This window comes from Paramormyrops kingsleyae, chromosome 6 (assembly GCF_048594095.1).
Source record: "Paramormyrops kingsleyae isolate MSU_618 chromosome 6, PKINGS_0.4, whole genome shotgun sequence".
In the NCBI taxonomy this organism is placed as follows: domain Eukaryota; kingdom Metazoa; phylum Chordata; class Actinopteri; order Osteoglossiformes; family Mormyridae; genus Paramormyrops; species Paramormyrops kingsleyae.
The window spans coordinates 21,755,434-21,769,490 of record NC_132802.1 but is presented as its reverse complement, the minus strand read 5'-3'; the positions used below and the strand labels follow the sequence as shown (position 1 = coordinate 21,769,490).

Below are 14,057 nucleotides of genomic sequence, written 5' to 3'. Positions count from 1 at the left end.
CTCTGGAACTAGCATATGGCCCTTATGAAACGAAATATTGAATGATGACTGTTAACAGAGCATTTAGTGTTTAGGGTTCAGAGCAGACACACAAACACTGGTTGGTTATGAACAAGGCGCATGTCCTCCAACTTGCCTTTCACTAGTGTATGTTTGTCTGTTGGGGACGACCGCGCCAGAACCCGTAACTTCGGCCAGATTTTGTCAATCCGTTCCTGCTCTATCTGTTAAGGAGAAAAATGGACGTCACAAACCAAAGAAATTTAATGAGGAAAAGAACAAAAATATATGATTAATTCATAGGAATTTATAGTAAAACAAAGGAAAATGCATATGGAGTATAATGTATAAATGAGCATAACATACTATATGCAGGATTTAACACTGACAGTATTCATTTACTCCAGGTGAGGAAATTGAAAGTTGAATTAATGGTGTCAATTTTGCTGTGTATTAATAATATGGCAGTTGTGTAAGTTACATGTAAGTCGACCCTTCCATATTGCAGGGATTATTGGCAAAGGCAACCTGCGATCTGGGAATAATGTACGAAATTATTTAGTCCCCTTCGGTCTGAACATAGCAAGCATGCAATTGGATCGAAAAGATACGAGAAACCTTAGATACAAAGATTACTGTGAGATCACTGTGGGACATCATGCGAGAGGTTGCCATAAATGTGCTACCAAACCAGCAGTGTACGTATACTTCATGCATGTATGAGTATGTAAGCTTTTTGTGTGTCGTCTGCTGGCCTTTATATGTCATCTCTGGCTTTTGCAAAACTCACAAAAACTCCTAAAAAAATTCCCATTTAATTTTTTTACCCTGACATACATTGAAACTGTCATCAGGAAAGTCACAATGCAGAAGGATCAACTGTACATTACTGCAGCGGTTGAGAAAAAGATGAACATCTAGTGTAAAACTTATTTATTTTGTAAAATACCTCTCCTTTCTCATTCCTGATGTGCCGGTTGAAATCCTTGCCTTCCAGACACAGGAAATCATCCCCTGGCTGGATGATGCCACACTTAGCGGCGATGGCACGCGCTGTGTTGATGTTGTCACCCGTCACCATGCGCACAGTGATTCCAGCCCGCTGGCACTTCCGGATGGCATCTGGGACCTGGGGGACGAGGAGACATCTCATCTACATATACAGCTTACCCTGAACTTATCAGTAAAACTCCAATATCCCGAGTATCTAAAATCATTAGCTCATAGAAATCTGACTCATAAGGATATTCATAAAAATATTCAAAAGTCAGACGGTTTTCTTGTTTGGCTGTAATTCTAGTCACCACTACAATAATAAGAATTGTTGTACTCAGTAATTGTACTAAATTCCCTACAAATGAGTGTCCCATATCTGCCCCTTTATTAATATGATGAACTCAATTACTGAAACTCGTAACACGATAACCCAGAATGACAAAGAAGAAATGAATAAATTCAGAAACTGCTGCTTAATATTATTTCCTTCTAAACAGTTGCTCACAGCTCACTAATCAGGAGTTCCAAGTCCTTCCATGATCACTCTACCAAAGAGGCTCCCCTCCAATTACAGCCCACTTAGGAAGAGGATGCCACCATTCCTTCTTTATCACAAAAACCCAAGGCTTCCCAGTCATCCAGCGCACCTCAGGTCGAACAGGATCCTCAATGCCCACTACAGCGATGCAGGTAAGTTCTCCCACAATATCTGCTTCGGCATCCCATTCGGGTTCTGGGCTGGCAGGCAGGTCTCTGTACGCAATGCAGATTGTGCGCAGGCCATCACAGGCCATCGGCTCAATCACCTTCTTCACCATGTCATCGCGGTCACGTGGACGGAAGTTGTTTACCTCACCACTTGCCCCTAGAATGAAGGAACACCTGACAGAGGGACAGAAATGGTATGGAGAGAATACACAGGTAAGGAACATTCCAGAAACATTCACACTAATACAGGTGAGGAATACATCAGAAACAGTCACACTAACACAAATAAGGAATATACCAGAAAGTCACGCTAACACAGATAAGGAATATACCAGAAACAGTAATGCAGAGAAGGAATTTACCAGAATCATTCATACTAACACAGTTGAGTAATATACCAGAAAATCATGCTAAAACAGATGAAGAATATACCAGAAACAGTCACACTAACGCAGATGAAGAATATACCAGAACCGTCACACTAACACAGATCAGGAATATAGCAGAAACAATCACAGTAAAACAGGTAAGAAATATAACAGAAAGAACAACGGTAACACAGATAAGGTATATACCAGAAACAGTAACGCGGAGAAGCAATTTACCAGAAACAGGTAAGAAATATAACAGAAAGAACAACGGTAACACAGATAAGGTATATACCAGAAACAGCAACGCGGAGAAGCAATTTACCAGAAACATTCATACTAATACAGCTAAAGAATATACCAGAAACAGTTATGTTAACGCAGATAAGGAATATATCAGAAACAGTTATGGTAACGCAGATAAGTAATATACCAGAAGGTGTGACGGTAGGTCTTAACTGATAATGAATATACCGGAAACATGCACACTAACACAGATAAGGAATATACCAGAAACAGTCATGATAACACAGATAAGAAATAAACAAATGTTTGGTTAATTCGGTTAAACATGGTTAAAGGATCCATTTCTTTTTAATCATCATGTATCAGCTGTTATAAACGCCAGTACCGATTTATCTGCAATTAGCTCGTATCGGCCGCTAACATGAGCAGGCTGATTTATCGATCAGGCTCTAATAAATACCCCGACTCTCACCTAAGTCCGACAGCATGGTAGAGATTTTCCGCAAAGCAAACCTAATTAAAGACAAAACAGCTTTAAAAACAAGTCAGAGATCTTTTAGAAAAGCAGACCAGCCGTCTAAACTTAGTCGCTAAACAAAAATGCAAGCTGTCACTCTGACGGAGTGGCAGAAGTCAATAACTGCAAAAAAAGGAGTTTTGGCTAAAAACAACATGTCTCTGCTTCTAAAGAATCTGAAAAATGACACTGCAACGATATGACAGAAAGTCTTGTGGTCTGATGAAATAAAGTGGAATTTATTAACTTGAATATTAAGCGTTATGTGTGGTATGAACCTAACAGCGCGCATCAGCTGCATAACAGCATCATCCCCACTGATAATGGGCGGCAGCATCATGTTGACCCAAAGCACACTGCCAGAGTGGTTTAAGATGAATGAAATTAAACTCCTGACCTTAACTTTTTAACATCTTTGTGAGTCCTAAAAAATGCTGTTCACCGCAACTCCCCAACAAACCTGATACAGCTTAAGAAATCTTGCAAAAATGAACAGGTGTGTCTTGCTCTTTAATGTTGTGCAAAATTAATACACTTATCTAATAATACCAGCAGCTCTAATACCTTCCAGATGTGGTTCAACCAAGTACTGAATAGTTGTTGACAGATGGTTTTTGGATTAATTTTTTTTTTTAACGATTTAGAACTTTCCTTGAGAAAAGCTCTGAAAAAAATAGTGGTCACTTTACAAACAAAAATTCCCAGTGAAATAGGTGAAATTTATTTGTTGGGGCTTAATACCTTTTCAAGGCACTGTACATATACTGAAGCATAATTGTACAGATGCACAAATATACAAACATTGACTCACTTTTTGAGCATAATTTCAGAAGCGCCCTTGCTGTAGAGACGAAAGGAGCCATCGGGCAGCTTCACCACGGTGCTCATAGACTTGCGGACGGAGTTAAAGGTGTAGACCTTGTAGAGCTTCTCCTCAGGAATCTGCTCCCGGACTGAGGCATAGTCCCTCTTCAAGTCCAACACAAAGCCTAGCAGGGCACACTCTGTCTTGTTGCCCACCTGCTTAGGAAGGCCACCCTCCGTGTCTGGTGACTGGGCAGTGTGGAGTGTGTGGCAGGGAGCAGGGGACCGCATGAGAGGGCACATGGATGGGAGGGTACAGGAAAGAAAGGAAGAGGGGTTCAAAGAGTGCCACACATATCACACACCAGACAGGAGGATACATGAACTTTCCATGAACCAATATGATTTCAGAGGCACAGAAATGTTTCTTGCCATGTCAAGCTCCAGTATTTGAAGTAGCTTTTAAAAGCCTTTATTCCTGCTGGTGTTATATTAGTTGCTAGTTTTGGTGTAAGGTAATTTCTGGGGGACTGGGGATCACACTGGGGGTGTTTTTTCTTATGGAGAGAGTCAATCCCATGCTGGAGTACTCATCTTTGCAAAATATGTCCTCGCTTATATCCAATAGGAGAGGAAAATGTATTGTCATAAAATTTGAGTACTGCAAAACAAAAGCTTTTCTTCTTATTCCAAGACCATGATAAGAATAAACTGAACAGAAGCTGATGGGCAAATAAGAAAATGATGTGAAGAGCAATGGACCTTCTGGCTTTGTAATGAGACCAGGCTGCTCACCATGACTTTGGAAGTATAGGCACTGTTGATTGCAATGCCGCTGACCAGCGTTTCCAGGGTTTTGGGGTGGATCTGGTCAGAATCAGGGATCTCTCGAAAGTGCTGGTCTCCCAGGTAGACCTGCACCACGGTCATGCGGTTGGTGGTCAGGGTGCCAGTCTTATCGGAGCAGATGGCAGTGGCGTTGCCCATCGTCTCGCATGCATCCAAGTGGCGTACCAGGTTGTTGTCCTTCATCATTTTCTGGAGAGAGGAGGGAAAGCTGATTTTAAATCCCATATGAAGTTTAAGGCCAACGTTTTTTTTTTCCTGATCGAGCCCAGCAAAAGAAATTATACTGAAGGGTGAAAACGGGCCCACCAACCTACATCAGACAAGGACAAAACCAAATACACAGAAGGATGTATTAGATAAAGACAGATAGATGTGCTTATTGGGCTCAAGCCCTGTTCTTCTCACCTTCACTGAATAGGCCAGCGAGATAGTGACAGCCAGCGGCAAGCCCTCTGGCACGGCCACCACCAACACAGTGACGCCGATGATGAAGAACTTAACAAAGTACTGCACATAGACGGGTGTGCACTCTGGGAGCCAAGCCCGCCGCTCTACCACAAATGTCTCGATCACGAAGTACAGAACCAGGATGATCACGGTGATGGCAGACATCACCAGACCTAGAGAAAACGCACAAACATGCAAACATATTCCTACATAAACACAACTGGCTCAAGACAGACACTCACTGTGCATACTAAGAAATGTACAGACGATACACTAAGAAAACGTGGACAGTGAATTGCAATCCGGTAAACACTGTCCTGCTGGAGAAATGCTATATTAGGCCAAAGTCCACAATTAGTAGGGAGTAAGGAATTTAAAAAAAAAACAAATGTTGACTGTTTTTCTCAGGCAGCTGTACGCAATTGCTTTCATTTGATTTCAGCTGGTTGCCTTAGACAAAAGTAAAACTGGACATAGAATTCAGAGTGAATTCAGTGGAGATTGCAGAAAGGTTAGCATTTCATCAAGTGACTTCGTACTGACCACAGTGAAGAGGGTTGGGGCACGTGAAACAAGATGAGCAAAGGGTCCGAGACAGGAAAAAAGGAGAGGGAGGAGAAATGATGGAGCAGAGTGTCATGTGCAGATAGGTGTCCCCACATCCTACACTTGTGTTTTTGGGGAGGAGCTAATTGTGGTGACACAAGGGTCCCCTTTGCTAAGAAACAGCAAGGAAGAAAATGCAGGTTGATGTGTCAAGGGGAGCCACACAGAAGGTGACATTGATATAAGATGGTTACAGGGTCGATATAAGATGGTTACAGGGTAGCAGACGGGGTGCCCGCCCTTTCCTCTTACCCGCCTTCCCGATCTGCACCGCCAGCTTGGTCAGTTTGCCCTGCAGCACAGACTTCTCCTTTTTGGGCACGCTCGCTTTCTTCTTTTCCTTCTCTTCCACTTCTCCCCCTTCCGCACTCTTCAGTGGCTGCATCTCCATGGCAATCGCCCCATCCTGCTTCTTGGCTGATGTGTGGGCGTGGCACAAATTGTTTATTAATACTATAAATGCATGTCTGCATTTAAGCAATATGTGGACGGTTTGTGTCAGAATTTTATATTAATCATTTTAAAGGGCATGATGTTAATTTTTAAAGCTATAGAGAAATTCATAAAATCCATACTGAGAAAAAAATGGCTTGACAATATGTCTGACAATATTATTTTAAAAGTATTTAAAGAAAAAAAACACTAATGCAATTATACTGATACAGATCTATATCAGATTATATTTCTGTCTTTTGTGTTCTTACAAACACAGAAACACAGATACGAAAAATTAAGAAATTAAAGACTGACACAAAATACTGTGGCACAAGGATACCTCTGTTTGAGGTAGCATAATAAAAACCTTGATCAGGCATTGTGTATGTTGCTTTATATTCCTTAATTTCTGCATATTCTTCCCAGTTTTTCCTCTAAAATGAATATCGTTTAGACCCATTATCCATGGTCATCCATTTAATTAGCAGGCAGCGGCTGACTGTTCCTTCTTTGGAGATTTCGAGCCATTCAGACCTGTTACCTTTAATTTGATTGTTCTCCACTGTTCCATCCTGCTGCTTGCCTGTGAGTGGCAGAGAAACAAAGAGAAAGACAGAAAGTGACAGACTGTGACTGGGTGACAGAAAGAGCAAAGAGAGGACAACTTGACAACAACGTGATTACAACAGACAAGAGTGTGTAAGACGACATGGATGGTGCAGAAACAGCACCCCAGCACCAGTAAATGGCTACTCAAATTGTGACAATAACAGATTTTGGGTAACCGAGATGTATGTAAGCTTCAGTCACCCACTGTCTCTGTGGACGTATTGCAGGAAGGTTGATGAAAGTGTCATGGTATTGTGTATAAGTGGACATTTTATCATGGCTGCTACAAATGTGATAACTGTATTCTTATGTTTCAAAATGACATAATTCCTATGGCATACTTGTACTTCATCATTGTGCTGCGTGTGAATGGACAGCCCAGGAATCTCAGTGTGACTGTCTTGCCCTGGGGGCAGGAAGAGGGGTCACGTACCATTAGTGATGCTGCTCTGTTTGACTTCGACTGCAGCAGGTTGCAGTGTGGCTGAGCTATTATTGCCCTCTGATGGGGTTGTGGTTTGGGAGTAGGCGAGCAGGGCAATGAAAGCGTTTTTAATGAAATAAAAGGGGGGAGAAGGGAGTGAGAAACAAAGAAAACAGTAAAAAGATGAGCAACAAAAACAATGTAACCAAAGAATGAATTGAAACCATTTCTGTGCTTTTAAAAGTATTATCTGAATACTTCTGGGGTTCTGGGAAGACATTTTTTCTTTAGTTCCAGTTGTGACACTAGAGTTTGTTGAGAGGGTGTGAGCATGAAACAGGATAACAGCACAATTCTTAGCACGTCAATACTAACCGTATGAGTGTGTCGCTATGTATGTAGCATCTGCTAAAGTCACCAATAATCATCACTTGTCTTTCTAGCAATTTCAGAAAATTCTTCATCACCAGCGCTTCATCAGTCATAGTACCAAAGTTCAGCAAACTCGGACAACTGGACAATTGGTCAGTGCCAAACTGAATGAATTTTAAAAAAAAACATTGACATTGCATCCATTTAGTACACATTTTTGTCCAAAGCAATATAAAAGCGAGGATCTGTAAGCAGGATCAGACAGCGTTCAGGATCAGGAGCAACTGGAATTAAGGACCTTGTTCAAGGGCTTGGTGCTGATATGATTACTATGCTGAATGGAAGATTTGAAGCAGTAACCTTCCAGCCATGGGTACAGACCCCTAAGCTGCTGAGCCATAGACTACCCCACAATGTCAAAATGCCAGTCCTTCCATGAGCAGGCATATATACACATGCCACACAGACGAATTCATACAAACAGTGAAGAACAATATAGACACAAGGCCACTCTCTATCACTCCCTCCTAGAGCAATAACATTACAACAAACTAATACGAGAAAAAAAAAACAACATAGATACCTAAACGCATAAACACAAACTGGTCTTGATAACTACGATATTTTGCACCAAAAGTACCATCCACTGTTCGAAGTGTGTCTCTCTCCAGCACTCAATAATTTATTGCTATGTGCAGTGTTTCCACTGGGAAGAATTATTCAGTAGCAACCACTCCACCAGTCACATAGAAAACTGGAAGTGAGGCGGAATTATCCATGAGTACAGGCCCCAACAACTGCCTCTCCAGAACAGCCATTTACTTATCTGAAGCTGCTCTTTAATTTCACCGGTGCTGAAATACAACTATTTGCTCCCAGTCTCTCTGCAGCACTGTCTGTTTGTCTTGTACATTTGCAATATTGCAATATAGGTCAAAGTAGAGATTGGTACCAATCCAGACCTATTTGACGGATTGGGTATCAGCAATATGTGACCGACCCTCGTCCGATACTTATTTAGGTTTTGGCAGTCTCTAAAAAGAAATCTCCTATATCTTGTTAAATTTATTTGCACAATCAATTGCACAACAGAAATTTCCCGTGTTGGATGTGTTTTTTGCTGCATTCAAGCTGAACGCTAACGATGCTTCTCACCACTCAGTGGGTGTGATTGCAGTGAATCCCGCCTGATGGGGTGTCATGCGCATTCCTTTCGTAGTAGGGGGAGCTTAAGAACATCAGATAAGAGGGTGATGATCTGGAAGTATTTTACGCTTTTAACAACAACTAGTAGCACAGCGATCTGCAGTCTTTGTAAAAACCCTGTTTTGAGAGGTGGAGTAGCGTTTAGTGGAAAATACCACTAAACAAAACACACAGCTTGTGATAGACGAGGGGTTGCTATCGCAACAAAACAATGTTGTTGCCAGTGGGAGAAAAACTGTGGGCCATGCTATATCCACCACTTGCGTATACTCTCTTTGTGAGATATTCCAACTGAACTGCAAATTCCTCAAAAACACTTAAAACAAGACGTTCAAACGAGGTGGAACAGTGTGTCATGTATGTCTGTAGTAGCCTAATTAAAGATTTTTTTTCATCTATTAGTTAAAAAATATTAATAATGTAAAAAGCATAAATATATACTTATTAAAATTAAAAAGTAAAAAGAACTCTTATACTGGAATCTGTATCAGTATTGGCAATTGTGTATCGGAATCGGATCAGAACTGAAAAAATGTGGATCGGCCCATCCTTAGGTCAAAGTTTGCTCTTTCAACTTTAGTGTACAGCTTCACATTCCACACATATAAACAGCAAATATATGCTGGTTAGTGTTTCAAGCCATGATTCAGAAGTCATATCTGTTCATAAGTACAAGTAAAACGTCCATCAAGAAACGCATTACAGGTTGAGTTCTGTTAATAGAAGATAAGGTAAACATGAATTCACGCCATTATTTTACATACTGTACCTTGGCTAAAACATTTCAGACTCAAATCCTCCTGCACACATTTTATGTTACCAAACAATTCACGTGTTAAGTCAATCAGAGTATCTAATTTATTTCCATAAGCAGAAATAATGGAAGTGTATTTTTTGTTAACTTAATAAACAATAACTTGTATCATATGCTTAGGACAGTCTTCCACAAGCTTCTCACAATATTTTGCTGGAATTCTGACCCATTCTTCGTGACAGAACTGGCGTAATTGTGTTAAGTTTTTTCAAGTCCACAAATTAATGTTGAATGTGGAACTTTTGGTTGTGAACACCGGGTCATTATTTTTGGTCTGCTGGAGAAACTGGATTTATGATCATCTGTTTAAAACATCAGTAACTGGTGGGAATGGAACAGAGGAGGGATGTTATGAACACTGTTGTGAGGAAGCCAGAACATAATGGACAGTGTACATACTACAACCCAATCAAGTTTAGTTGACTGAGGGCTGCGTGGACCAGGATTATGTATAGGAAGAACTGCATCAATCATTTTCTGAGCAGCAAATGCCTTTTTCTTATTGACAGCCAAAATAATAATCCTGTAGGTCGATTACACAGCAAAACTGTAAAATGGCAATGGTGATTATTCTGATCATATTGCATTATGTATTCTTATTTACCTTACACATCCTGATATTGTACTTACAGACAATCTTACACAACACTGATCACCATAAGGCTACTATGCAACCAACTTCATCCTTTAAATACAAAACAGCTACCGATTTTTGTACATGGAATATTAAAAGTCTTGGTCATGGTAAAAACAGTAAAGGCCTTCTACATGACTTAGTGGACTAAAAAGTCACTGTTCTAATATTTGTGGAGGGGGTCCATGTTTTTTAAACTGCGATGCCATCTTCAATATAAATATTGCAAATGATTTACAAAAAAAGAATGGATACCGTCTGAGGAATTTGCATCCTGAGACCTTTTACCTTTCTTGTCTTTCTTGTCCTCCTCCCCCTCTCCAGCTCCCAGTAGGGTGAAGATAATCCCAGTTTGTGAGTGGACTCCAACAGCAGTGACCAACATCCTGCCTGAACCTTCCATGACGTGGGTACCTATAAAGAAAAAAGAAAAGTGACCAAAGATGTTAAATATACTATGCCTGTTAATTGACATGTATGTATTTGGAATACATTTTAATTATACTACTACATGTTATTACATATAAGCCTCTGTACAATATCTTACTACTTCTAATCCTCAGCTGACACTGAAGTTCCACAATTCATCTACACTTCTCAACTAAGGTTCTGAAGGCAAAAGCAGATCGTACTGTATCTATTACTTGGCAGATAATATCCTTAGCCAGGTGTAATAAAGTAGCTACTGAGTGTTTATGTGGCAAATATATATTTATGGTGTCTTTGAACTGTTTGATTGGAGTTATTTTGTTTGACAGCTTTATTTAAATTTTAACATTGGAATGATTATCTTTCTGAAACGGAATATAAGAATGGTCTGCTTCAGTGATTGGTGGTTTCATGATTCATCAGTCTGATTTGATGGTTGTATTTAGATATTATAAAATATGGACTTCTGGCCTGAAAAGTTTATCATTGTACTTAAAGAGTTTCATAAACTTAAATTTGAAAACTTAAAACTGAAAAACACTGCAATTACTCAGGTTAAAATAGAAACCTCCTTAACTTGTTAACACTATATGCAAAAAATTATAAAAATTTAGATAAAACAGGTTATGCGGATGTTGTAGTACATATATGCGGAACAGCTAGGGGCTTAAATGAAACTAGACGCTGTTGGAACATCATCAATGCATTCCCCAGGTGACCCCCATTACCCCTCTGTCATCTAATCTGTAGCTCCCCCACTGTAGGCTTGGACTGTACCTAATTTTTCATACTTTCACACTCTCCATACATTATACCAAGATATATGACACAGAACATCTAATTGACTTAGGGGTCACCTTAGCCAGCCAGATTCACTTTGTTGCAGATGGGGGTGCTGCGCTGTCGCAGTGTGAGGGAGGGGAAGGGTCTCGACTTGCTCATACAATTCACCCACTGGGGTATCAAAATTAACACATTTAAAGTTAATGTGATCAAATGTTTTGACTACAAAGCAATGTATCCTCTCTTTTGGGAAAGAAGCCTGAGCCAATGCAGGAGGGAGAGTGATACTGCCTAGATCAGGGGTCTCCAACTCCGGTCCTGGAGAGCTACTATCCAGTAGGTTTTCTATCCTACCCGGCTTCTGATGAGCCACACCTGTTCTCAGGTAAATACCTGGAGCAGGTGTGGCTCATCAGAAGCCGGGTAGGATAGAAAATTGTGTTCAGTGTGAGCAAATTTCTTTTTACGGGTGCAAATTGGAAAGTACACATACAAGTACATATGGCACTATTCTGACTCCATACACCTGACACCAGAGTACCTTAGGCCGCAGCTTGGTGAACGTTTTTGTAATCGTATCGTTGGATCTGTGACCGCATGTCTTGGTCACTTCGGTGATGAAAGGAGCTAGGCTGTCAACTGATCACCATCTGGTGGTGTGCTGGATCAGATGACAGGGGGAAATAGCAGATAGACCTGGGAGACCCAAATGCATGGTGGAGGTGTGCTAGGTGTGCTGGGAGCCCAGGAGATCTTCAATTCGTACCTCTGGCAGAACTTCTCTAATATCCAGAGTCTGGATACATTTAGCCTGAATGGGCAGTGTACCAAACTTCAATTGCTGAGGTGGCTTTGCGGAGCTGTGACCATAAGATTGTTGGTGTCTGTTGCAGTGGCTACCTCTGAACCTAGTGTTGGACACCAATGGTAAAGAGACCTGTCAGCCTGAAGGAGGAGGCCTTCCGAGCTTGGTTAGCTTGTGGGAGTCCTGAAGCAGCCGACAGGTACCAGCAAGCTAAATAGTATGTCGCTTTGGCAGCTGCTCGAGCAAAAAATTGGGTGTGAGAGGAGTTTGGTGAGAGAATGACTTCTGGTCAGCCTCAAAAAGATTCTGGCAAAATGCCAGGTGACTCAGAAGGGAGATGCATGAATTTACCCATACTGCTTCCAGCAGGGGTGGAGCACTGTTGACCGCAAATGGGGATATAGCCAGGCCATGGAAGGAATACTTTGAGGACCCCCAGAATCTGACTGACATGCCTTCCTTGGAGAAAGTACAGGTGGAAGGCTCAGAGGAGAAATTAACTATCACTAGAGCTGAGGTCATTGAAGTAGTCAAAAAACCCATCAGTGATAAAGCTCAGTGGGTGCATGAGATTCACTCTGAATTCCTGAAAGCTCTTGGTATTGTTAAGCTGTCTTAGCTGACATGCCTCTTCAACTCTGTATGGAGGTTGGGGACAGTGCCTTTGCAATGAAATACTGGGTAGTGATCCCAATCTTTAAGAAAGGGGACTGGGGGATGTGTTCCAAATTCAGGGGATCACACCACCCAGCCTCCTTGAAAAGGTCTATGCTAGAGTAATGGAAAGGAGGCTCCATCTGTTGGTCGAACCTTGGATCCAGGAGAAACACTGTGGGTTCCCTCCTGGTTGCGGAATGCTGGCCCAGCTCTTAACCACCGCAAGCAGGGTGGGGGGTTCATGGGAGTTTGCCCAAACAGTTTCCACGTGTTTTGTGGACCTGGAAAAGGCATACGGTCGTGTCCCTCAGGGGGTCCTGTGGGGGGTGCTTCAGAAGTTTAGGATACAGGGTCCATTGGTACAGGCCATTAGGGCCCTTTATAACCAGAGTGAGAGTTTGCTTCGCATTTCCCAGTGGGAGTAGGACTCTGTCAGGGCTGCCCTTTGTCACCGATTCTGTTAACCTACACCAGAAGTGGAGGGTTTGGCTCGGTTACCTCAGGATCCCATCTTTGCTTTTGGCAAATGATGTGGTCCTGTTGGTGTTGTCAGTGTGTGACCTGCAGCATGCAGTAGGGTGGTGTTCGGTTGAGTGTAAAGTGGCTGGGATGAGGATCAGCACCTGCAAGTCTGACATTATGGTTCTCCACAGGCAAAAGGTAAATTGCCTCATCCAGGTTGGGGATGAATTATTCCTCCAAGCAGAGGAATTTAAGTATCTTGCTGTCTTGTTCACGATTGAGGGAAGAAGGGAGCAGGAGATCGACAGGCGGATCGGTGCAATGTGAGCAGTTATGCGGACACTGTATCAATCTGTCGTGGTAACAAGAGAGTTGAGTTGGAAGGGAAAGCTATCACTTTATCAGTTTATTTACGTTATTACCCTCAACTATGGTCCTGAGCTTTGGGTAGTAACCAAAAGAATGAGATTGCAAATACAAGTGGCAGAAATTAGTTTTCTTCCTATGGTGTCTGGGCTCAGCCTCAGAGATAGGATGAGGAGCTCAGACATTCAGAAGGAGCTCAAAGTAGAGTCACTTCTCCTCTTCATTGAAAGGAACCAATTGAGTTTGTTCAGGCATCTATTTAGGATGCTTCCTGGATGTCTCCCTGGGGATGTGGTTCGGTCATGTCTAATCGGGAGGAGACCCTTCGAAATTTGATCAGGTCCATACAATGTGCCTACAAAGTTTGCTGAAGATCTGGCAGATAATTTTTGAATTATCAGGCTGACAAGATCAATTATCTGAGGCTGTCCCATTCTTTCCCATTACTATTTGGTGCTGCTTCAATTTTTATCTCAGAATTTGATTAGTACCAGATCTTCACCCTTACAACGTGCCTGCA

At 41.7% G+C, this 14,057-nt stretch overlaps 1 protein-coding gene across 5 annotated transcripts in view; it reads right to left on the bottom strand.

Moving 5' to 3' along the window:
• The window catches only part of LOC111842312 (plasma membrane calcium-transporting ATPase 3-like), a 48,887-nt gene that overhangs the window by 14,435 nt on the left and 20,395 nt on the right, over positions 1-14,057 (bottom strand). For 3 of the 5 annotated variants that reach the window (XM_023808794.2, XM_023808792.2, XM_023808793.2), the window contains exons 7-16: positions 10,324-10,449; positions 7,019-7,087; positions 6,518-6,559; positions 5,794-5,958; positions 4,894-5,108; positions 4,435-4,677; positions 3,647-3,888; positions 1,644-1,878; positions 950-1,129; positions 137-224 (exon numbers count right to left, since the gene is read on the bottom strand). In XM_023808794.2, the coding sequence (XP_023664562.2) occupies positions 137-224; positions 950-1,129; positions 1,644-1,878; positions 3,647-3,888; positions 4,435-4,677; positions 4,894-5,108; positions 5,794-5,958; positions 6,518-6,559; positions 7,019-7,087; positions 10,324-10,449 (1,605 nt within the window). The remainder of the gene's footprint in view (positions 1-136; positions 225-949; positions 1,130-1,643; positions 1,879-3,646; positions 3,889-4,434; positions 4,678-4,893; positions 5,109-5,793; positions 5,959-6,517; positions 6,560-7,018; positions 7,088-10,323; positions 10,450-14,057) is intronic. The other 2 variants (XM_072712880.1, XM_072712881.1) reach the window with 1 other exon arrangement.